At 32.2% G+C, this 26365-nt stretch overlaps 1 protein-coding gene across 2 annotated transcripts in view; it reads right to left on the bottom strand.

Moving 5' to 3' along the window:
- Window positions 1-3615: 3615 nt before the first annotated feature.
- The window catches only part of LOC124364615 (long-chain fatty acid transport protein 4), a 71590-nt gene continuing 48840 nt past the window's right edge, over window positions 3616-26365 (bottom strand). For both annotated transcript variants that reach the window (XM_046820227.1, XM_046820228.1), the window contains 8 exons: window positions 25097-25298; window positions 21447-21639; window positions 19696-19839; window positions 17969-18106; window positions 16846-16912; window positions 15266-15356; window positions 11947-12100; window positions 3616-6359 (listed from right to left, as the gene is read on the bottom strand). In XM_046820227.1, coding sequence (XP_046676183.1) covers window positions 6205-6359; window positions 11947-12100; window positions 15266-15356; window positions 16846-16912; window positions 17969-18106; window positions 19696-19839; window positions 21447-21639; window positions 25097-25298 — 1144 coding nt within the window. In that variant the 3' untranslated portion in view covers window positions 3616-6204. The remainder of the gene's footprint in view (window positions 6360-11946; window positions 12101-15265; window positions 15357-16845; window positions 16913-17968; window positions 18107-19695; window positions 19840-21446; window positions 21640-25096; window positions 25299-26365) is intronic.

Here is a 26365-nt window from a genome sequence, read left to right as displayed (position 1 = left end):
TGCCTCAGACTTGACTCCTGGAATCTGGAGCCATGTTCGTCTGAAGAGAAAGTTGACAGGTGTCTGATGTCAAAACGATGTAAATGTTTCGTTTTGAGCTTCTTCGTCGTTAACTTTCTTTGGATCTCTTCAGACGAACATGACTCCAAATTCCATGAGTTAGTTTGGATTTTAACTAGATGTAACTGAGTTGTGTCATCTGCATAGAGTAAGGTTCTGTTAGGCAGGTCGTTTATAAAAACAGTAAATAAGAAGGGGTCCAGTACAGAGCCCTAAGGCACTCCACAAGTAACATGTTGAAGACTAGACTGGTCTTCACCTATTTTTACAAACTGAGAGCAGTCAGACAGGTATGAAATAACAGAGACAGTTCTTTATGCTCAGTACCATAGTAATGTAATTTTTCTATGAGTTCATTATGGGGTACCATGTCAAACGCTTTACTTAAGTCTAACAGAAGTGCACAAACTTCTCTCTTTTTTTCAAAACTCTCTAAAACATTTACTTTGATTATATTATGTATTGATACCTCTGGTTGTTCCAAATATTTTTATTAAACTTCTTTTTGAAAGTTACTAGTTTCTGTTCTGCAGTTTTTGGGTGTAAAAGTCTCTGCTTCATAAAGAAACATTGTTTTAACAGTAGCCATATATTATTAATTTTGTATATAAAAGTAATTTTAATGATAATATTTTATTTGCTACATACATGCTTCTGTTTGCTAGTTTTATTCCGTTCCGAAAACTCATTGTTCGTTGCATTCACCTTTGTTCCGAGTTAATACTGAACCATTTATTTACAACAAAACTCAGTAATGAATTATTCTTAGGTAAAAAAATGAGTCTATTTAGTATATAACTTTCAAGCTTTTTCAATTTTGGACATAAAATGGGTGTTGCTGTTGAATAAATAGATCCCATACTGAATTCTGAGAGTAAAGTTTCCGATTCCCTCAATTAAATAAGGTGAATATATTTCATTACTGGATCAGAATAAAAAAAATTTAATTAAAAGCCATTTATATCATATTGCTTTAACATTTCATAATATTGATAAAAATATATATAAAATAAGATATAATTTAATATATAAAATATTTTCATTTGATTTTATGAGCCTTAAATTATAAAAACTAGACTGCATATGGTGATAAAGCTATAAATTGTGCAAGTTTGTTCAAGTGGTGTCGCAAGTTAAAAAAACTGTTGTATCTGTCCATGATGATTAGAACGGAAGACCTTCAATTGTGACTGAAATTCTGGGGAGAAAATTTGAAAATGCACTCCGTAAAGATCACAGATTGGGTTTGGATGAACCTTTTGTGATATTTCTGCAGATATCCAGATCTCTGCTACACGAAACCAGCACAGAAACTCTCGGATATCGGAATCTGTCCGTGACGTTTCCCAAAACAGTTGACAGACCAACACAAGTTGAATTGAGAGGAGGCCAGTAAGTTTTTGAGACGCTACATACTCCATGGAGATAAATTTGGAATTGTGCAGTTTTTACTTCATTATAAACCTCAACTAGAGTTTTTCCCTTTCAAACAAGATAACGGATGATGCCGCACTTTTCGTACTTGGTGGGAGATTGGATTGACATTTTTCGTGAAACTTATTGTTCCATCAACAGTTCTCAATGTACTGACCTTGGACCGATCTCTTTGCGGAGGGGAGGAACAGGCTACACGGCAGTATAGCCAACATGTCGAAAAATAATCCCTCTGGTCATTAGAACCTCAGAACATTTACTTTCTGGATGTGCCTCATAGACAAGGTCAGATCAATCGTTGCCCCTCTATAACTTCAAATAGGTGATTTTCACCTTTAGTAACACAAACATTTATGGTGGGGCCAGAGCTGGGTTACTGGATAGCTTTCTCTTACAGCAAAGCTCTTGTAAAAGATTGAGAAAAGAGGATAAGATACTTTAATTGGGGTAGGGCCTCAGGATTAAGACAATCAAAAATGTTTATCTCTCCTTACACTAAAGAATGGACATCTCTCCTAGATCACAGTAAGAGGATATAAGAATGATAATAGGATGCTGAAAGGACATAGTCCCCTTAGAAAAAACCTTATTATATCTGGCCTTAGCCAGACTGATGAATGCAGACTGTGCGGAGAAGCGGAAGAATCAAAAAATCAAATCAAATCAAAAATCGTTTATTCTCCAAAAAAAATTACAAATGATATAATTATATTAATATATTCATTGTCTAAAAATATACAATTACCATAAATATTTGGGTTTTAACGTATATTGTGTAAAATAAATTTATATTTTTCTAATTTAATTATTTGAGAAATATTCTCACATGGGCTACTAAAGCCTGTGCGTGAGAACGAGTCACCACAAAGTACTTGATTGGTATTTCAAACCTTAAAAATGTTGTTATATCTTATTAAGTAAAAAGAAAAATTAAATAAAATAAAGTAAAAATAATGTTTCATAGAATGAAAAATAAAACTAAAGTGAGAATGTATCTAGATGAAGTAAGTGAATAGAAATAATTATTAGAAGGACAAACGACCAACTGTCGAAGATCAAGACCACGGACAGGCCTTGGTGCAACTCTTAGTTTGCAGACGGACATCGGAAAAACTGCGTACAAAAATTCACCATTCCTTATCATCGAGGGTTGTTATCTATATTTATGGCATCAACGTATTAGTCTCGCATGACCTCCCCCAGAAGACACACACACTCAAGTTAACAAACACACACACACACACATTCGCACACACATAATTACACAAAAACTAAAAACTCGCTCACACTATATTACTTATTTCTAATATTTACTTACAAGCCAACATACATACAATCTTATTAGCTATATACTTCCAAACAAACCCAAATGCTTCCAGTATATTTCAAACATACTCACACGTACATCCTTACATGCCTGTTACACCAACACTTTATATTCATTTTTCCGCCTCCCATCCCAACCCACATCATCTATTGTCTATAATTTGATGTAATTAAGAATTCAGTACGATCTCTTCCCACCAAATTTAGCCAATTAATAATTCTTCTTTTTAGAGAAAACATTGTTATATAATTAGTATTTTTTATGGAATCCGGCAATTTATTAAAAATAATGTGTGCTATATAATATGTATTAGTAGTAGAGAAGGTTTTAATTAATCTCGGAATTCTAGTCTGTCCTGTAGTAGCGTATCTTGTGGAATATTCATGAGGCAAAGAGTCAAATAGGTTTGGTTGATGTTTAAAAACGTAACCATAACGTATCACCATAGCACATATGGCTAAACTGCCCTGCCATATCTACAATTTGGAAAAGATTCCTAGGGGCATATCTCCTAAGCCCCAAGGATATCAGAGAACAGGAGCCCTCAAATCTGATCGGCTTCTGTAAAATTCTTAGATTCTGAGGACACAAATATAAGTAAGGGAGGCCAAAGGTCCTTTTTATGACTAAGAGCGGGGACAATCGTCTCTTTCCCTCGGAGAAAAAAAAACGCAAACCTTGTTTACTCAAAACGTGCAAAACTCAAATTTGTTCCCAGTCTTCAGGTACAAGCAATCAAGGTTCGACTGTACTACCAAAAGTATTTTATTTTGGATATGAAATAATAATCTCGATTCATAATTTAAATACATTTTATTAAGAAACAATATTTCATTAAAAAGTAGAAAATCTTCATAAACCATCTTATAAAAATAAATGCTGCATTGTACGAATATTGTACAATTAATGTCACTATTATTGTTACGTAACAAAATATATATAAATACATATATAAATATATGACTTATTATTTGTGAAAACAACTTTTTGCCTAAAATTTTACAAAGTTTATAATTAACAAAGTTAGAGACTTAAAGTCTTGGTCCACAAATAACAACAATAACATACTTTTAAGTTAATAAATATAGTTTCGTTTTAAAAGTTAGCACACTTTCCATAACGCCATTTTTCACATTATTATGAGATTGTACAAGTCAAATAGCAATGAAACAATCAGTAAGTAAATTAAATTTGAATACAGTGATACAATAAAAATGAATAAACTATTCATTAACTACAAGTTTTTTCAAGAATACAATACTGCTTTAACTGTACAACATAACCACAATCCAAAATGTTGTTTGTGTAGTTTAATTATTACATTATTAAAATTAACCTTAATTTTTTAATATGTAATTTGTAGCTAATAAGTGGAAATAATCTAGGATTGACAAAATAATACAATAATAACTTCAAGTTCTGCCAAACAAATTCTGCTTAACAAATGGCAACATTAATTGAAAACATTATTTGTAAGTAAGTAGTCATATAAACAATAAATAAAACTTTATTCTATGAATATCATAAACACTAATAGAGGGTGTATGGTAATAGGAACTACAGAAGAAGTGACATAGAAATTATTCGTTGTAAAGTGGTATAATATTTAAACAAATAATTTATTTTGAGAGCATAAATAATTCTTCTTGGAAAAACTAAACTTGAATTCATCAAAGAAGTGCAGAATTTAAAATCAAATTTTTATTTATTTTTTTACCATTATTTATTTTATTATTACCTTCATTAACCATAAATAACTTAATACATTAATCCAACATGATAAATAAAATTTAAAAGAATCTTTAAATAAAAAAAAATCATGGCCTCATTTCAAGATTTTGATTTGATTCTTGGTTTCGTTTTATATCTGTACTGAGAGTCAAGAATCTATAATGTAAAATATCACAACCAGAGTTTCTAATATCAAAACATAAAAAGTTAAATTATCTACGCTTAATAAAATCTTTGTCTTATAAACTGAAACTTCTTTTTAGTGTTCGATTCAAATTTTCTTATACTCGCTGGATCCAAATACTGAAACTAAAATGTTGTGTAACTGTGGCACCAAATTGGAACAACTGATAACGTTTAGACTGCATAACACAAACAATAATGTGTAGAAGTGCAACATACACAAAGAATTTCAAACAACACTCTCCGTAATAATTATATTTAAATAGGTAACACAATGCGCACTAACAATGTGCAATCTGACGCAGAATAAACTACAGACATAACTTAACATCAACAATTGTGCGAAAACTCCAGTCAGCTTGATACAGTATAATTATAAAGAATAGAGTCCAAAACAACACAGATAAAGAAATTATTTGATTATTATTGTTTTATTACATTCCAATTATTTTAAAGTGCCAATAGACCTTCACAATGACATATTTTACAACAAAAATGACACAAAACACAACAAAAAATTGTGAGCTTATTCACCAAAAAAATTATTTGGTAATTGTTTCAAATGATTATTAATCACTGTGTTTTAGAATTCATGTTTTACTCTAAATTTTCTACATTAACGTGAAGCAGAGGTTATATTTGTTATATTAAAATAATTTCCTATTTATATTGAGGATTAGAAGAAGGTCAAATGTGATATTAACTATCCTTTTTGTACATAGTTTTCTTTAACATTTCCATAATACTACACTTGTATACAAATTTGTATACATTTAAAATACAAATAAAACATTTTCTTTTGTGCTTTATAATTATTTATGCAATAATTATGTAATACAAAAATTTGTAAGAAACAATGTTTCTAGCACCAGATATTAAAAAAGAAAAAGAGACTTTGTGTACAGAACAGATGTTATGAACAATAATTGATAAAAGCTCTCGAATAGTGTTGAGTTAAAATATCTTGTAATATTAAACAAAGAACATGAAGCCGTGTTGGCAAAGGTTTGTAAAAATTACCCTACTAACTATAATACACATTAAAAACCAGTTTTAACATATGTTTCCATATAGGAAAAATAATTACTTTCTCCTGTCGTAAATGTACTACCTACACAACATTTATCATATCAAATCAAGATTTTAGAATAATAAATATATTAGAATGTGACAATGATTATATTTATAATTGAACAAATTCTCCCTACCTCGGACACAACTTTATAAAAGTACTGTAATAAATTAGTTTTCCTACAAAATTAGTTAACAGATGTAACACATCATATCATAACAACACATATTATTCGTCTCCTTATTTTATTTCACAAACATAACCAAAAGATATTCATTATATCTCAATACCTAAATATAAAACACAACCCTTTATAATGGATTTAGCTGAATCCCAATGCTACTGCAGACGGCAGCAGTGGTATACAAGCAGTCAGCTCGTGTTGTGGCCAGGTACATCAGAATCTTATCACACCTTCAAGAATCTTCTTGTAGACTTCCAGAGTTAACAGCTCGTAGACACCATTCGAACTTAGGTAGAACAACTGATCCTTAATCACCTCCGGATCGAAACCTTCCTTCTGCAGATCCAGTTTCTTAAGTTTGTATGTGCCTACAGAAAAACATTTACATTTGCATTAGTAAAGTTTCTGTGTACAAGGGGATAAAAATTTCCACAATAGCACACTAATGAGCAGAACTTATACAATATTGATATTTTCTGTGAGGAGAGTGTTATGGACTTGTTTGGCAGGTCAGTCAATAACATCAATGAGGAAGGATGTTTAAAGACATCTTTGTAAAAAAGGCTCAATGTTTTGAAGTTTGTGGGGTAGAGCCCTATAATAGTCTTTTCTAATAACATTACTGTTAGATCTAGAGATGAGCCTTCTTAGATTTGGATTTGCTACAAAATAGGCACATTTCTGTAACAGTTTTCAATTCTTAGGAAACATGAGTAAAAAATAGTTCTAGGTGTAAAGTCACAGAAAATCAAGAAGTTCTTTTAATAATATAGATTAAGTTTTTCTATAAACTAGGATAATTTTAATGAGATCTTCGTTCTATCAGATTTTTCAAATTCAAGGTAGTTTAGGTCCCTTTTAGTTCATTGGACTTCTAATGTACCATTTCCTTTTTGGTTCCAAAAACAGTGGTTTCGTGATGAGGAAAGTGTAAAGTATCCTGTAAGTCAACGCTGATAAAATCTAGGATAAAACAAGAATCTAAAACAAAATCACAAACTTGGATCTGGATGCAGTTTGTGATTTTGTTTTAGATTCTTGTTTTATCCTAGATTTTATCAGCGTTGACTTACAGTCACCAGTCATTGGACTAAACTGTAAATATTTCATAGTCGTAAACATTATAAAAGTCTGCAGATTGTAATTGAGTTGTACACATTGTGTTTAAAACATTCTAAAATTTGTAATTGCAGATTACTACCAGAATTGTTGATCCCAAAATGCCGAAGATAAATTTTATGTCTATTGCAAATATGACTGGGTTAAACTTCTATACAAATCGAATGATACAAATTTGAATTGAATTGAATGAATGAACCGTGGGGCTCTAGAGCTGAGTCTGATCGCAGGTTTGTTGACATATTACAGTGTTTTCAAACAGTTTTACACTTAACAGCCTAAATACTTCTACTCTTGTCTTTTTTCCATTAGTTTATAATGGCAGCATCTAGAGCTGAGTCTGATCGCAGGTTTGTTGACATATTACAGTGTTTTCAAACAGTTTTACACTTAACAGCCTAAATACTTCTACTCTTGTCTTTTTTCCATTAGTTTATAATGGCAGCATCTAGAGCTGAGTCTGATCGCAGGTTTGTTGACATATTACAGTGTTTTCAAACAGTTTTACACTTAACAGCCTAAATACTTCTACTCTTGTCTTTTTTCCATTAGTTTATAATGGCAGCATCTAGAGCTGAGTTTGATCGCAGGTTTGTTGACATATTACAGTGTTTTCAAACAGTTTTACACTTAACAGCCTAAATACTTCTACTCTTGTCTTTTTTCCATTAGTTTATAATGGCAGCATCTAGAGCTGAGTCTGATCACAGGTTTGTTAACATATTACAGTGTTTTCAAACAGTTTTTTAACACTTAACAGCCTAAATACTTCTACTCCTGTCTTTTTTCCATTAGTTTATAATGGCAGCATCTCCCCCCCAACTAGAGCTGAGTCCCCTGATCACAGTTTTGTTGACATACTATTACAGTGTTTTTCAAAACAGTTTTACACTTAACAGCCTAAATACTTCTACTCTTCTCTTTTTTTTTTGTTCCCCGATTAGTTTTTTATAATGGCAGCATCTAGAGCTGAGTCTGATCGCAGGTTTGTTGACATATTACAGTGTTTTCAAACAGTTTTTTTACACTATAACAGCCTAAATACTTCTACTCTTGACTTTTTTTTCCATTAGTTTAATAATGGCAGCATCTAGGAGCTGAGTCTGAATCGCAGGTTTGTTGACATATTACAGTGTTTTCCTAACAGTTTTTACACTTAACAGCCTAAATACTTTCTACTCTGTCCTTTTTCCATTAGTTATATAATGGCAGCATCTAGAGCTGGGTCTGATCACAGGTTTTGTTAACATATTACAGTGTTTTCAAACAGTTTTTACACTTAACAGCCTAAATACTTCTACTCTTGTCTTTTTTCCATTATTTATAATGGCAGCATCTAGGAGCTGAGTCTGATCACAGGTTTTTTAACATATTACAGTGTTTTCAAACAGTTTTACCACTTAACAGCCATAAATACCTTCTACTCTGTCTTTTTCCATTAGTTAATATATCTGGCAGCATCTAGAGCTGAGTCTGATCACAGGTTTGTTAACATATTACAGTGTTATTCAAACAGTTTTTTACACTTAACAGCCTAAATACTTCTACTCTTTCGTCTTTTTTTCCATTAGTTTATAATGGCAGCATCAGAATAGAGCTGAGTCTGATTAAATGCACAGGAGGTTTGTTAACATATTACAGTGTTTTCAAACAGTTTTTACACTTAACAGCCTAAATACTTCTACTCACTGTCTTTTTTTCCATTAGTTTATAATGGCAGCATCTAGAGCTGAGTCTGATCACAGGTTTGTTAACATATCATACAGTGTTTTTCAAACAGTTTTACACTTAACAGCCTAAATACTTCTACTCTGTCTTTTTTTTTCCATTAGTTTATAATGGCAGCATCTAGAGCTGAGTCTTGATCGCAGGTTTCGTTGACATATTACAGTGTTTTCAAACAGTTTTAACACTTAACAGCCCTAAATACTTCTACTCTTGTCTTTTTTCCATTAGTTTAATAATCGGCAGCATCTAGAGCAGAGTCTGAACACAGTTTTTTTAACATATTACAGTGTTTTTTCAAACAGTTTTTACACTTAACATCCTAAATACTTCTACTCTGTCTTTTTTTTCCATTAGTTTATAATATGCGCAGCATCTAGAGCTGAAGTCTGATCACAGGTTTGTTAACATATTACAGTGTTTTCAAAACAGTTTTTTACACTTAACAGCCTAAATACTTCTACTCTGTCTTTTTTCCATTAGGTGTTATAATGGCAGCATATCCTGAGCTGAGTGTCTGATCACAGGTTGTTTGGTAACATATTACAGTGTTTTTTTTCAAACAGTTTTTACACTTAACAGCCTAACAGCCTAATACTTCTACTCTGTCTTTTTTCCATTAGTTTTATAATGGCAGCATCTAGAGCCTGAGTCCTGATCACAGTTTGTTAACATATTACAGTAATTTTCAAACAGTTTACACTTAACAGCCTAAATACTTCTACTCTGTCTTTTTCCATTAGTTTATAATGGCAGCATCTAGAGCTGAGTCTGATCAACAGGTTTGTTAACATAAAAATTACAGTGTTTTCAAACAGTTTTTACTCCTTATTACAGCCTAAATACCTTCTACTCTTGTCTTTTTTTCCATTAGTTTATAATGGCAAAGCATCTAGAGCCTGAGTCCTGATCACAGGATTTGTTAACATATGACAGTGTTTTCAAACAGTTTTTAATACACTTAACAGCCTAAATACTTCTACTCTGTCTATTTTCCAACATTATTTATAATGGCAGCATCTAGAGCTGAGTCTGATCGCAGGTTTTGGTTAACATATTACAGTGTTTTCAAACAGTTTTACACTTAAATAACAGCCTAAATACTTCTACTCTTGTCTTTTTTTTCCATTAGTTTATAATGGCAGCATCTAGAGCTGAGTCTGATCGCACTCGGTTTGTTGACATATTACAGTGTTTTCCAAACAGTTTTACACTTAACAGCCTAAATACTTCTACTCTTGTCTTTTTTTTTTCCATTAGTTTATAATGGCAGCATCTAGAGCTGAGTCTGATCACAGGTTGTTAATATATTACAGTGTTTTTCAAACAGTTTTACACTTGAACAGCCCTAATATACTTCTACTCTGTCTTTTTTTCCATTAGTTTATAATGGAAAGCAATCTCTAGAGCTGAGATCTGATCACAGGTTTGTTAATATATTACAGTGTTTTTCAAACAGTTTTTACACTTAACAGCCTAAATACTTCTACTCTTGTCTTTTTTTCCATTAGTTTATAATGGCACGCATCTAGAGCTGAGTCCTGATCACAGGTTTGTTAACATATTACAGTGTTTTTCAAACAGTTTTTACACTTAACAGCCTAAATACTTCTACTCTGTCCTTTTTTCCATTAGTTTTATAATGGCAGCATCTAGAGCTGAGTACTGATCACAGGTTTTGTTAACATATTACAGTGTTTTCCAAACAGTTTTTACACTTAACAGCCTAAATACTATCTACTCTTGTCTTTTATTTCCATTAGTTTATAATGGCAGCATCTAGAGCTGAGTCTGATCGCAGGTTTGTTTGACATATTACAGTGTTTTTCAAACAGTTGTTTACACTTAACAGCCTAAATACTCTACTCTGTCTTTTTTCCATTAGTTTATAATGGCAGCATCTAGAGCTGAGTCTGATCACATCAATGAGAGGTTTGTTAACATATTACAGTGTTTTTCAAACAGTTTTACACTTAACAGCCTAAATACTTTTCTACTCTGTCTTTTTTCCATTAGTTTATAATGGCAGCATCTGAGCTGAGTCTGATCACAGGTATTGTTAACATATTACAGTGTTTTCAAACAGTTTTACACTTAACAACCTAAATACTTCTAACTCTGTCTTTTTTTCCATTAGTTTATAAATGGCAGCATCTAGGAGCTGAGTCTGGATCACAGGTTTGTTAACATATTACAGTGTTTTCAAACAGTTTTACACTTAACAGCCTAAATACTTCTACTCGCTGCTGTTTTTTCTCCATTAGTTTATAATGGCAGCATCTAGAGCTGAGTCTGATCACAGGTTTTTTAACATATTACAGTGTTTTTCAAACAGTTTTACACTTAACAGTCCTAAATACTTCTACTCTGTCTTTTTTTCACATTAGTTTTATAATGGCAGCAGCACTAGAGCTGAGTCTGAACGCAGGTTTGTTAACATATTACAGTGTTTTCAAACAGTTTTACACTTAACAGCCTAAATACTTCTACTCTTGTCTTTTTTCCATTAGTTTATAATGGCAGCATCTAGAGCTCCAACTTTACACGTTTTAAGGCGTTCAAAATATTAATTTTAGCAGCCCTTAAGAACATTACTGAGTTAAAAATTTCATTAACCCTATGCATATAGCCATTTAAATATTTTTTAACAAATTTGGGTTAACCAATTCTTCTACAATAGCAAGATCCAATTTTTATGAGTGGAGGTTTAATATATATATATAAAATAATTAGTAACATGCTCGCCCGCCAAGTGAGGGATCCGGGTTCGAGTCCCGGTGAAGCAAGTACTTTTTGTGATTCAATCTTTATTTAAATTAAATCAGGCTAATACCATTTATATACATTACATATGAACCACTTGAATAGTATAGGTTTTACACCACTTATAACAAATTTAATACAAGCTGAGTTTTTTAAATGTAATTTTAGTGTCATGTGATAGTTAACCCACATATATCAAACATTCGTTAAAAACCAAATAAAAATAAAGTACACTTTTTATTGAAAATAAAAAAAACTATTTACATCACCCATTAAACCAGAGTTTTATAAATTTAATAAAATCATATTGAGCGCTTCAGAACATAATAATGTCTCAAACTCTCTTACCTGTGAGTTCTACGGTCTCCACTATCCTCAAAAACACAGGACGGGCATAAGCCGGCAGAGCTTTCATCAGGCCCTGGGCCAGAGCTGCCAGATCAAGTTCTTTGTGCTCGTCAACTATGGCAGCCATGCCCGCTCGGCCTTCACAGTTCGGGATCTGGAACAAATGTTTCATCTTAACCCCGTAAGAGTTATCTTTGTGCACCTTAAACTATGTTGTTTTACTCCTTTATTTTGCTATCTTTTTACAGAGACAGATTTGTAGAGTTTAGATATATACTTTATTGTGCAAAAAAAAATTATTTTTAATATATTTTTTTAAATTAATTATGGTTATTTTTGTATATTATATTGTGAACTGTCATTTTTACTACCCATGTTCTTCCATCATTACATAAATAAAACCTATTTGTGCATTGGATATTTTCATGGTACAATAAACACTAGAAATAAAACCTTACAATACTCCAGGACAGGTGACATGCAACGACACGTAGTAGCTGTCTGCACTGTGTGACTACAGCGAAACACGGTTTTCATATAAATACTTCTTGCGCAATATTAAGGTAGACAACAGATAAAACATGAATGATATAACAATGTGTAATATTATATCAGTACTACAATTTTACACATTCACTATTAACGTAATATTACATCATAAATCATGAAGGGGTTAAACCCAATAGTATAAATAAACCCATTGTGGATCAATTGTTTAATTCACATGGTTACAAATTTATTTAGATGTAGAAATCACAACAGTAATGCCAAGCCACATTGAACGTAACGCAGATTAAATTTAGTTGATTCTTCAACTTGTACATAGAACTGCAATGTATAATATATTTACAAACGTGTTTAATAAAACTAAAGAAAGACCGTTATTAAAAACATTCAGTAGACTAGTAATGATGCTAATGAGGAAAATAAAATGTAGATTTTGTTATTTTATCGAATAATGATTTGAGCATTCAAATTAGATTATAAAACTTATTTAGGTATTTTATATGAAAAAGTTTTAGACGAAAACGAGAGCTACTTTTACTAACTTACACTACAGTCACACTTATCCAATTTTCGTAAATCCAATATGTCGTTAAACTTATGTGGAACAGTGAAAATCTAGCCATAAAATCAATTATTGGAGCTATATTTCAATATATTGCACTTAGAAAACACTCTACAATACAAAATGTCTTATAATCACTAATGCTGGAAATCTAGGGAGATTCAATTATCAAGTCTTCAAAGTTAGCTTCTCAAATCCAAATACCTTTCCAAGATTTGGGGGTTTCGAAATTGGCCTTTGACTATAAATTTTCAATCAAGATAATACAACAGAAAATGTAACAGAGCAATATTGGTTAAATAAAAATTCAAACGGTTCACGCCGAGAACGGTAAGCGGAAATTGACGTATAACCAGTAAATATAAACAAGGATGTTAGTCATTCAAACTGAACATATCAGTTTGGGTTGGAGGCTGAGGAGCTGCCGGTTTCCCTCCATTTCCGGTTTGTAACACCCGTTTTGTTAGCGACCACGTTATTCTAAAGATCTCGGCCTGATTTCTTTCTTCTGAAAAGCGAAACAGTAAGGGAAGGACGTATTTAAGTCCTCTCACTTCTTTTACATGTAATTCTCAAAATTAACTTGTAAAATCTTAAACAGTAGTAATTAATTTGATTTGTTTACATCTAACGTGATGAAATAATAAGTTAATATAAAAATGTTCTCATTTAATTAGAAAATTTAATGAATCTAATTTTGGTGAACACGTGCTGAGTGTGTGTCAGCAAATTGACAAAAGATGTTTGAAGTGATGTTTTAAACCAATAAATCAGTAATTAAATGCTTATAAAAGAAAAAAGTGAGTGATTATTTCCCCAGCTAATGAAATAATAGGAAATTTAACTGGGTATAATGAAATCAATCTACTTTATAAAAAAAGTAATATTGCAACAGTTGAAGAGGAACAGGTAAGACATAAATACAGTATAAAAGAATATCACACTACATAGACATTGAACATCATCATATGGCTCAAACTAAGAGGGGCTAAATACTGTTCATATTTAACCAACAAACATCAAATCTTTGTTAATATGACATTCAACTTCTGAGCATCATCATTATGACAAACAACGTGGGCTACAACTATCTACACAAATTCAACATCATCATACGATGCAACAACGTGGGACCTCAATAACTGACTAAGATTTATCTGTTTCATATGGTGACCACAAGTGGGGCTAGTAAAATTAACACAGAATCCACATATGATCAACTTCAAAAGTTTTTCTGAAGTTGATTCAGAATGCTCTTTTCTCCTTAAATATAAAAAATTATATGTAATATCTGTTGAGACTGGGCAAAAGTGGCGAAGAAATATGGTTTAGAGATGAACATACAAAAATGTAAAGTAATGAAAGTAGAGAGAAGGGATGGAAATAACAAAGACGTGTTAGTTGAAGGAAAAAGACTTGAAAAGGTGAAGGAATTCTGTTATTTAGGAAGTATCATAACAGATAGGGGCACAATAAGAGAAGAGATAGGAAACAGAATATGGAAGAGTGGAAAGTTTTTCAATATGGTAAAGAAGATTGTGTGGAGTTGGAACATTGGGAAAGAATCAAAAGTATTGATGTATAAATCTTATTTCCAACCAATTTTATTATATGGAGCAGAGACGTGGACGTGGACTAAAAATGATTTAAGCAGATTGCAAGCTGCAGAAATGAGATTTTTAAGAGGGATAGAGAAGACTACAAGAAGAGATAGAATAAGGAACGAAATAACTAGAGAAAGATTGAAGGTAGTTTCACTGCAAGAGACAATGGAAGGAAGAAGAATACAGTGGATGGGGCATGTGAAGAGGATGGGAGATAATAGAATGCCTAGAATAGCACTGGAGAAGGAGGAAGGAGGAAGAAGACCAAGAGGAAGACCGAGAGGAAGATGGGAGGACCAAGTGTGGAAAGACATAGAGAGAAGGGGACTACAGAAAATACAGGTGGATGAAGAGGAGACCTGGAACGATAGACTAAAGTGGAGGAGGCTGTGTACGACGACCCGTGAGAACGGAAACGTCTGACGACGATGATGATCTGTTGAGACTGCTAATTTGTAAGCCATACTAATCCACATTCTTCCATTGTATGCCACCTTAATCGTTGTAGCCATATAATATACCAGGTCAGACCACATCAGTCGGGGTTCATATTGAGCCCACCTGAATTATAACAGACTCAACTCATAAATTCAAATTTCTAGTGACATCACAACATCATACTTGTTAGCTTTATCAATAGTTTTACCTCAACACCGTAGACAACACAGTCTTTATAATTGACATGATTGCTGACAATTCCTTCAACTTCAGAGGTCGACACGTTTTCTCCCTTCCACCTGAAACATATTCAGTGGTTTTGCAAATCTTGGAATTTAATCCTTATTACTAGTACAAAATATATACGGTTATGATTAGGTTATGAAGTCTGTGGAAAATAATCTTCATTTCCATCAAGTAGCAGGGTAAATTTGCATAGATATATGACTGAGGATTCCCTTCATTATTTTCCTTAATTATTTTAACAACTGTATTCGAAAAGACCATTGGATATCATTCATTTTTGTAAATATTACTGAATCATCAGTAAAATGGTGGTCTTTAAAACAATATTAAGCTTATTCCTTATTACCATTTTTAGGCACAAAAATATGAAGAAGAACGAGGTCAACGATCAGTAAATATATATTTCCATTAGTAGTTCCAATAGTAGCCATATGATGGCAGCACAAAGCCGAGAGCAATGATAAAACAACTGGTGGGTGATCGGAAGTGCTTGGAGTAATTCATTGTCTGTGTACAGCTCATTGGTACTGGAATACACAAGTTTCATTTCTAAGCTATTAAATAAACATATGACTTTTCAAAGCAAACTAATCATGATTTGAACATTCTTCCAATTGCTGCAAGAATCTTTATTCAACAGTTTCGTTTATAAAATATTAAAACTATAAAATTGTTTTGGAGTGGATGAAAAATAATCACGACTCTGAGAACGGAGTATTTGTACCATAAAGGCATGCACAAAATGAAAATTGGGAAACACTTCACTTAGTTCACTTAGTTTTTAATCAAGCAATTAAATTTAATCACAATAAAACTTTAATTTACATGCATTCTTACAAAAACTACAAAAGCCTAAAAAGGTTGCTTGTAGTCAATATAGACTAACTACTCTTTATTTTTATGTGGTTGATTTTTGCTTATGAGCAGCCTCTAATTAATTATTAACGAAACAAGTATTTTTCAGTTAATAGTATTAACAATAAATTGTCACAATAATTATAAATCAATATATAATAAATGAATAACCAGAAACTATATAACAAAATCAATAAATTTAAATCAGCAAAAATAAATTATATACAAACAATAACATGGCAACATTTTAAAAATCTCTACTAGACTTCAATTAAAAAACAGGATGAAAATAGAAAATGAATTAAATATATTTATAAACCTTTACAAACAAGAACTTGGCAATAGTTCTGTGCTCAATTAGATGCAGAGATTGTTCACTTGTGATATTTAAAGCATGAAATTCCAGGATTGCAATCCCTACCACAATCCTAACAGTTTTATCACAGAGGATCAGTTTAAATCCTCAGGATTGCAAAATAAAATTTGTTTGTAACTGAAAACTTAAAGAACAGGAAATTTCACCATTAAATGTAACAAACAAACTAAAACTGGGTAAGAATTTTGAAATTTGCAATGTTGAGTCTTAGGCACAAGAAACCTGACTGTTACGAAGGTACTGGAGGTTGTGAGGTTGAATACAAACACAGTCAAACAACAATATAGAAGAAAAACTAGATAAATTCTTACCTGAAAGTATCTCCTGTTCGGTCTTTAAAATACAAATATCCCCACTCGTCCATCACAAGTAAGTCTCCTGAAAAGTGAAAAGCACAACATAAAATTTTTTATTATATGAAAGCAATCTAAGTAACATGTCTCCAATGAATTTATTATCAGTAGACAGGATTTGATCAAAGAGAACGAAACTAATTTCTTTACTGGAGTTTGAACTTGATCAGAAGATCTTAAAAAATAAAGAATTTTTCACTAAATTTTCTGTTCTTCATCAAAGTACTCTACAATGCATTAAATTATACAATCAACAAATTGAAAGCATATAAACAATTAATTGCTGATAGAAAAGTTATTAAAAAAATCATAAATGTAAATGGATCAAGTTATTTCAAATTTCCGTCCAGATAAAGATTTTGTAGACTTTTAAGAAATTCAATTTCACCTCTTGCAGTTGGCTGTGTATGTGATGGGTACTTGACTTTCAACATACGTGTAAAAATGTTGTTGTGAATTTAGACAACAAATCTTCATTCACCACAAGCAATAAATTTCTTCAAATAACATTGTCTATTCTGTTTGTTTTTTAATAACCTTCTTCCTGAAATAATGCATGTTCTACAGATATCAACTGCTTGTTTTAGGACATATAATCGTTAATTTTGGATTGATCTAATTCCAAAATTGCCCAAAACAATCAGGAACATATTGAGCACGGTTAAAATCTGTTTTTTGGAACCAAATTGTAATTGGTTTAGTACAAGGTCCAATATATTTGATGACCCAAAGATCTTATTCAACTATCCCTATACATAATTAACCTACTGACATATTACAGCTAAACAACATGGACCCATATACCAAATAATCCTAATTACTACTTCCACTAATCCTGTAACCAAAGGCATAATGCAATAATTTCTGTGCTGCAAATGCTTTCATAGGACCAAAGTGGTTATTGCTGGTCAAACATGGACTTTTCAGATTTTTAACTTTGTTATTTGTAACTTTTCAGATAAAAGAACTAAATATCAGATAGCTAAATATACTACTGAATATTCAAAATAAACTTGCTAATATAACTTTTAATATTCAGAAAACAAGTTTTGAAGTACGTTATAGTACACAACACACTCACCGGACAAGAAGGCAGAGTCTCCTTTTGTGAAAACATCGTGCACAATCTTCTTCTTTGACTCCTTTTCGTTTACATAGCCTAAAAACGCTCTTGCAGGATTGGTTGGTATGATTTTTCCTATAAATACTCCAGGTTCATCTGAAATAAATAAATAAATGTTCAGGCATTCTGGTTTTTTGTTAAATGTTATCTTTTTCTTTGTTGATTTTATACTGTACTGAGAGTGCCGATGGCCGAGCGGTCTAAGTCGTTGGACTTTGGGTCTGAGTTAGAGATAGCGCAGGTTTGAATCCTGTCTGTGACCGTTGCAGTTTTTATCAGTACCATCGACCTTGTACTGTATCGACACTCCCCCTTATTCTGTTTAATAAGATCCTCGCAGAGGCCAGTGGCCCATGAAGACGGACAGAATAAGGCTTAAAAGGAAAAAAAAACTGTGGAATCATTTGAAATACATTGTTTTGAATGTCAGCTGTTTTGGTAGATCATTTTGTTTACTTAGATCTCAAATATAAATTGTGTGTGTAGTATCATAGCGTTGTGATTTTACTTAGTGAATACTATAGTACCTGTGGATAAATTTTAAATGAAAGAATGATCTTTTCAGTGAAATTTGAGTTAAAAATACTCAGTTTTACTTTAGGTCTAAATTGTACTTTTGACATACACTATAGTATTGACTAAATATTTAGTAGCATTTGTATCCAAGTTCTATTTGGCAATTCACAGAAAAACGAAAATCATATACAACATATATTTTTTATTTACAATGAGAATTATCCCATACATATCAAAATTTCATTTTTCAGTCTGATGTACTATGGAATCAGCTTGATGTTTCTTGCATGTAACGTTTATTTATAGTTTAACAGAATAAAATTAGGCTATTTTAGTGCTAAAAATATGCTTCAAAAAATTTCCACTTGAAACGTTTTTCCATTCATACATACAGTGCCTGTTTGCATCCATTTGGATTGTTTATAACGGTTTTTGTCCCACAAATCTCTGTGTTATATGCTGCATATTATCTTGAGGGTTTCACCATCCTGTCATGTCCGCCACCACTCCGCCCAGGGTAAATCAGGGGACCGGGATGGGAGCTTGGCTGGAGAAAAGTGGAGAGGAGCATGTCAAAGGCATTGGAGGAGTGCCAGATGCCAGTCATTAGTGTCATGTTGCAAAGATAGCGAGCCAATGTCATGTCATAAGCTGGTGCCATTAATTTTTTGTAAACTACTCAGCACTTTCCCTTTGCTCTCATTACAGCTCTCAGACAGGCGAAAACAGAAAAACGAAGACAGTTATTTTGAGAGGCAGTAAACGGCAGAAAACTGTCAGTCCCATTTATGGTTCCCACTTATAGCGTTGATGCTGGCTATGAAAGCGGGAGAACGTTACCAAGTGGGTTTCACTGTATCTTGTCACATATTTCTATTGTATCTTTTATCGTAACTTTAATTTTATTCAACCTAAATACTATAATTCCAAAGCAGTTCCTGCACTCTATTTAGTATTTGTTTTCTACCAATTTACAAATAAACAATAAAAATAAACATAACTCTTTTTTAAATAATTTATTTTTACATAGTAAAATTCTCCGTTTCTTCTAAAAATTATTATTAATTTTTTTAAACAAATATTATATTTTAAACAAATACGCTATGTTAGTAAGGAGAGTTAATCAAGAACCTAGGGAGGACACAAGAAACTAAGTAAGCCAGACTTACCTGGTTTGCAGACCATGCAGAGCCCTTGCTCGTTCCGTAATGGTTCCCCCGTTTTCTGGTCAACTCTAATTATTGAGATTGGATAAATGGAGGGAACCAGCCTTGAAACGAACCCTATTGCTCCCTCCTTGTTGTCAATGTTGGCTGAAATGAAACCCTTCTCATTAAATTTCCAGAGTATAACAAATAGCAAATTTTGTTTATAAAATAAATTTGATAAATAGGATGTGTTTCTGTAAGTTGCTGGATTGGTGATAAACTAGGCAGGACTACACTTCTCCTGCTAAGGGCTGTTGGACGATTTGTCCTAATTCAAATGGAGTCATTGGTATTCCTATGAAAAGTCTCATTTTGCTAAAAGCAGCTCCACTTTTTCATCCCATTTTACATAGAACTGACAAGTTTCTTCACATATCCCACATCATTAAACCATTGCCCTTTTACACCTCTCCCTACTTACAGAAAAATAATAACGGCATGAAATAAGTGAGCCGTGTTGTTATCTAAAGTGAGTTCTACCTGAACAGGTGCCTTGAGATGGTTGCTTTGAGAAAGCAAGTGAATTGTCTATAATTTACTAAAAACGATGATTTTGAGTCACAAATTTCAGTTTCCCCATTTTATCTCGTATTATTTGTTAAAAGATCCCAAACCGATCTACCAAGTTTATTGAAAACATTTGTTTGGTGCAACAGGTGCTGTTCTAGCTATTGTCGTGTAAGGGGGGCTGACACTGGTCCCTGGTTAGGTGCAGTAAGCATGCAATCAAGTATATCATCCGGTAGTTTGTTCTAACAATCACAAAATTTGTATTGATTACAAAATAAAAATAATATTAGTTTGGTTTTGTAATAGATTGTTTTACATCAGTAGTTCTGATTCACTCATCTACACACAGGGAACTAAAGAATTGTATTTAGTACAGAAAATATAATCATTTTTATACTAAGTTACATTTACTAGACTAATGGGAATCTGGTATCACAACTTTGTTAACCAAACCTAATAACATGTTCTCCATTCACAAAATTACCTTAACTTGATGGCCCATTAAAGTACCTACAATATAGAATAATGAAAGTTTCTCCATTATTCTGAACATATTTTTACATTCTTATGGCCAGCAATCAAAACATTTTTCAAAAGCCTAAAGGGAATACTTTTTTCAGAATGGAAATACTTAAAATTTGATACCTCATTCCAGTATCTTTTATTACATATGCATTTAAAAAAATAATAATATGGATATTATTATTTGAGCCCTTGTAACCAAACTTGGAAGTTTTTTAATGTAACTAGATTGTGTTTGTTATATTCAATTCAATATTTCATTTTGTTGAACAATATTAAATATTCATTCATTTTTGGAGGGCATGTAATCACAAGTAATACATTTTCAAAACTTATGAGTACTTTTAAATTTTGGAAGAAAATACTCCTAACTGACACCTATTCAAGTACGTAATCAGTGTATGCCAGCGCATGACAGTTCCCTCCACATCCCCCCCCCCCCACTAAGCTTGGCCACCAGCGCTTCGCTTATTTAAGCAGGAGGACAGAACGTCCGATACTTTTTGAACAGCCCTCTTAATATCCTAGCTAAGTCACATCATGGCTATCCTCGAACATAACTACTCAATCAAAGTGGAGTCACGACCGTGCTTATCCAGTGCTTTTATCTCTCCCTCCTCCATAGTTTCTTGTCCCACTAAACACACTCGAAAGTCCAAATCATAGATCCTGATGCTTACCAATATTGGCATTTCCCTCAGTAGCGCCGTAGAACTCTGCAACTTTAGGAATGTTGAACCTCTCCACAAACTCTCTCCAAATCTGAGGCCTCAGGCCATTCCCAAATATCATCCGCAGGTTGTGGCTCTTGTCCTCAGGTCGAGGGGGAGTAGACAGCAGATAGCGGCACATCTCTCCTATGTACTGTCCTACCTATTACATAAAATTATAATCACTTTAATACACAATCTTGATATAAGATTATAAATGCTCACTTCTTTTGTACCTCTACATTCTGTTTCTCTGCATGAATGTTGGGTTTAGCTCCAGTTCACCTTCCTTTATATGCAGCATCTGGAATCTTATGCTGAATTCTGGAGTCATGTTTGTATGAAGAGATCCAAAAAAATGTGACAATTAAGAAGGTCAAAATGAACTCTTTATATCGTTTCGATATCTGAGACACCTACACTACAAAATATAGCGTAATCTAGATGAAGAGGTATTCTCATTGTCTCATCAGATGCACAATTTTTAATCACCAACTCTTTTTGGATCTCTTCACACAAACATGACTCAGATTTCAGGAGTCAAGTCTGTGACAGCTTCAGATTTCCGATACTCCACTAAGAGGAAAGTAATCTGAAGCTAAACTTAACATTCACACTGAATCAACCCTTCATACTACAGATACGTTATGTGTAAGGAAGTGTATTTTATTCAGTTATTACATAAAACATGTTTCAAACAAAACACAGGATTGCTATAGACAACATTACAAATACTATTGTTCTATAACTACTCTAATAATGACAATTTGTTATAAATGATAAAGAAAATGAAGTGTTGAAAAGTTAAACTAAAGGGTGATTTTATGCTACAAAATATTATACATACACATAATTTTCAAACTAAATCATGCATAAGATGGGGATTTCCAAAATTCTGAAGCACTGACGTTTACTACAGATTAAAAACATCATCTGTAGTCTATCAATTCCCACTTATTTTGTACAAAATGTCTGAAAAATGGTTTTACTTACATGTTGATTTTCTCTCACTACTCACCTTAACTCTTGGAAAAGGAGGGTTGGATTGATTTACACTTTATTTTTGTCCATTTACTTACTATATAGTTCAAATAGTTGGTATTAAAAGAACTGAGTTTACCTCCATTAATGAAATAAAAATATAAAAAACAGGCATTTAAAAACTTTATTAATTTCTTCTTGTTAAAGGTAAATGCAATTTAATAAAAAGCTTTTGAAGTAATATCTTAGCTTTAGCTTTAATATAAAAATTGCCAGCTAATTCAATAAATAATCTGTATAATACATATTCACATAAATTAAAACAAATGTTATTGGCTATAATCTTTGGAGACCATTGATAACTCAAAAATAAAGTCAAAAATTTCTCACTAATTTAAGGGGTTTACAGAGGTTTAGGGAAATTCCTGTATTTCAAAAACTACAATTCATATTGTTTACCTTTTATTTTTACTTGATGCATTATAAGGTTAGCTTATTGAATATATGTTTTTTATTTGAAAAATATATAGATCTATATCTGTATTACTCATAGTATGTTTGTAAACTACAAATTTTGAAAACAAATTACAAATAACTTCTACACATGACAGAACGATGTTAGATAAAAACCTACATAACATAAACCTCAATAAACAAGCAAATCTTCATTTTACTGATAACCACCCAAATTAATAGATACAGAACATTTAACTTTAATTTATTTGTTACAAATATTTTTTGTAACAAAGACATTTTTTTACTTTGGTTAACTATCTACAGTGTTTTACACACAATGAATAAGAAATACACATGGTAATCATCTGTTTACAGTTGAGCAGTAATTCATACATCAGAAATTTGTCTTCAAAGAATAAAGAAAAAATAGGGATATTGTATAAATACTTTTAAATGATTACTTTGATACGGTAGTATTGAAAAATCAACCATTTATAATTAATAATTTAAAGTTATGAATAAGTACAGTGACTTCTTGGAGTGAGATAAAAATCCTTAGCAATATGAAGAGGGAGGGAGGGAGTATAGAATGATGTTTGTCTTATAAAATAAACATTGACATTTTTAAATCTGCTAATCTAGACTAGCTTCCTTTCCTACAAAAGATTCATTTGAGTGTTTGTTATCTGTGTGAAGCAAGTGAAGCACACTGCTAAATATGTCAAGTGGCACTCTAATAGATAGAGGTTGACAGAAAAATATAGAAATATTAGTGTGTGTGTGTGGGTGAAAAGATACAATAATCAAATATAAAATCTTGTTAAGGAACAAAGAAACTAGGTGAGATACTATTAGATGGTTTTATACATCAAAGCAAAAGTAATCAACAACAGACCACTTAAATAACCAATTAACAGAGAATATAGGAAGTGATCTGTAGATGATGTGAATTTTAAATCATTCTTAGATTAACATGTTGTAGCTATTACTGGTCTAGCACAGTGGTTGGCTGATAATCTAGTAACCTTTGCCAGGACAATATCTATCTATAGGTCACAGCCTATTTAATTGTTTTGTTTAGTATTTATGTCAAAATTATGCCACCACACATTCACTCAGTCATCATCAACTTTTGACTGACCCTATTACGTTGATATTCTTGACCATAGACACACTCAAGAGAATTCTGTTCTGTGTACTCAAGAATGCAAAAAATACTATACAAAACTAAAATAACATGTTACTAAGATTGTCTAGCATTCAAAAACATGAGTTAAACTTGAAAAATTCCAAGACATTTTTAAGAACAAACCTTGAATTGGAGAAATAACCAGGAAAAGTTCTAGAAATCATGTCTAGCAAAAACAGCTTCACAATCGAGTCTAAGCAGTGCCATTAAAATGTTTCTGTAATAAGAACACCTGGTATCTACATTTCATGTGCAGAGAATCATTCACAACGTGTACCAAAGAAAACTTTCATAATTCTTCCTTAACTTCTATTAAAAAAATAAAATGCCCTATACCAAACATGATAACATAGATTAATTTAGAAATTGGAAAAAAGAAATCAATCCATTTTTTCATAATTCCTGAACAAACCTATAATTACCTAAGGTAGGTCGTTATATTAAAAAAAAATTAAAATGCACTTTTTGTGTTCCTACAATTAAATACATTATGAATCATTTAAAGTATTATTTAAATGAAAAATAATCAATTAAATACTTTTACAAAAATGTTTTTTTAAATTAAAAAATATATTTTCCCGTTTTCTGCTCAATTTAAATCAAGAGAATAACATTCTAGAATATAAAAATTTAAATGAAAATTTAGTCAATTTTTGTATTCAAATTCTAGTAAAAATGAATTCAGACTCTATTCTGTCTGAACTCCAAAAACCACTGCTACATCCATGAATAATAAAAACCTAACCGCGGGTTCAAACAAGGGCTACGATACCACTTCCACTGTCCTGGAAGCAGTCTCTTTGGCCTCTTCACTGTCCTGTTACGTGACTGTTTTTCGTACAGACAGAAGCCACTTGACTAAGAAGTGTAATTGCTGATTAGCCCAATCTTATGGTCAACTCAACTTTGCGGGTGGCACTGAAAAGGGTCAAGGATACACTACTTTCTAACTACTTACGTAACTGAATACTACGTCAGGGAGGAAATACTCTACCGTGCAGTTATACTTGACAATATCGGCGAAGTAATTGGAAGCAGAAAATTTACTACGGATGACGACAGTACTGCCGTAGACCACCGCCTGTCCCGCCGCCATGGCCCCACCTGCTGTGTGGTACAGGGGGAGCGGGGTGTAGTAGCGGTCCTTACAGCTGAACCCCACTTGATAGTGGATAGCACCCGCCAGGAACACGTACCTGGAAACGGAAAGTTCATGTTCATGTTATTGAAAGCATAGATTAAATAACATATTATTTTAACTCTCTGATGTCTCATTCTAAACTGCGTCCATTGCCCCAAATTGTGCTACCTATTTTATGACTTTTTATTTCAGAGAAGAATTAGGTAATTAATCAAAAGGTAATGATAACATTTCATGCTAATATGTTGAGACACGAGTGAGAGTTATCAGAAAATGCCATAGTCAATCTATACTTCACTACCGGACTCAAATCAGTGACACCATATTGTCGAAAAATGGGTGTTTACAGATATACTGTGGTCAACCTATAGTTTATTGCCTGTTCCAAAGGGTATCAAGTTCATAATGATTCAAATGCATGTAATATTTAAAATATAATATTTGAAAAGTTTTGAAGAAGAGGTTTGAAGTTTCTTCCTAAAAATATCTAAAAATTGAATTTATAATAAATACAGCCAAAGAATTATATATTGCAGGTGGTGCATACATGCAGTATATGCATATTGCAAATGTCTTTACATGGTGATATCCTTGTTTGTTTAAAAATTATTTAATAAAAAAATCAAATTTATATTAATAAATGAGATTGTGGTATTCCAAATTTATGTACCTTAGGTGATTAACATGTCTAACAACTAAAATTTAAAATAATTAATCATTTCTAGTTTAAAAGCAAAAACTTGGTCGGTGGAAATAATCTACATAAGCAGTGAGTGGCCTTAACATATTATTATTATTGTCTCTGAAATGTTATGAGATTTTAATTAAAGAGTGCAGTTGTAATAAAGAAACAATCACGACAATAATCATACAAAAGAAGGAAAAGTAAAAATAATAGTTTCATGGTATTATAGAAATAATTGTGGAATTTTATGGTAAGAATGGTTGATGTTTAAAAAGAAGAGAATACAAATGTTAACGTTTATTTGTAAAAATTAGATATGCGGAAGAAAACAGAAAAAAAGGTACAGATCGACCTTTGACGATGGAGAATGGAGGATCAACAAAAATCAGACATAGAAAGAACTGAGTACAGAGCCATATATTGTAGCTGAGGTATTC

The sequence above is a fragment of the Homalodisca vitripennis genome, chromosome 6 (genome assembly GCF_021130785.1).
Source record: "Homalodisca vitripennis isolate AUS2020 chromosome 6, UT_GWSS_2.1, whole genome shotgun sequence".
Lineage (NCBI taxonomy): Eukaryota > Metazoa > Arthropoda > Insecta > Hemiptera > Cicadellidae > Homalodisca > Homalodisca vitripennis.
This window is presented reverse-complemented; position numbering and strand designations above follow the sequence as displayed.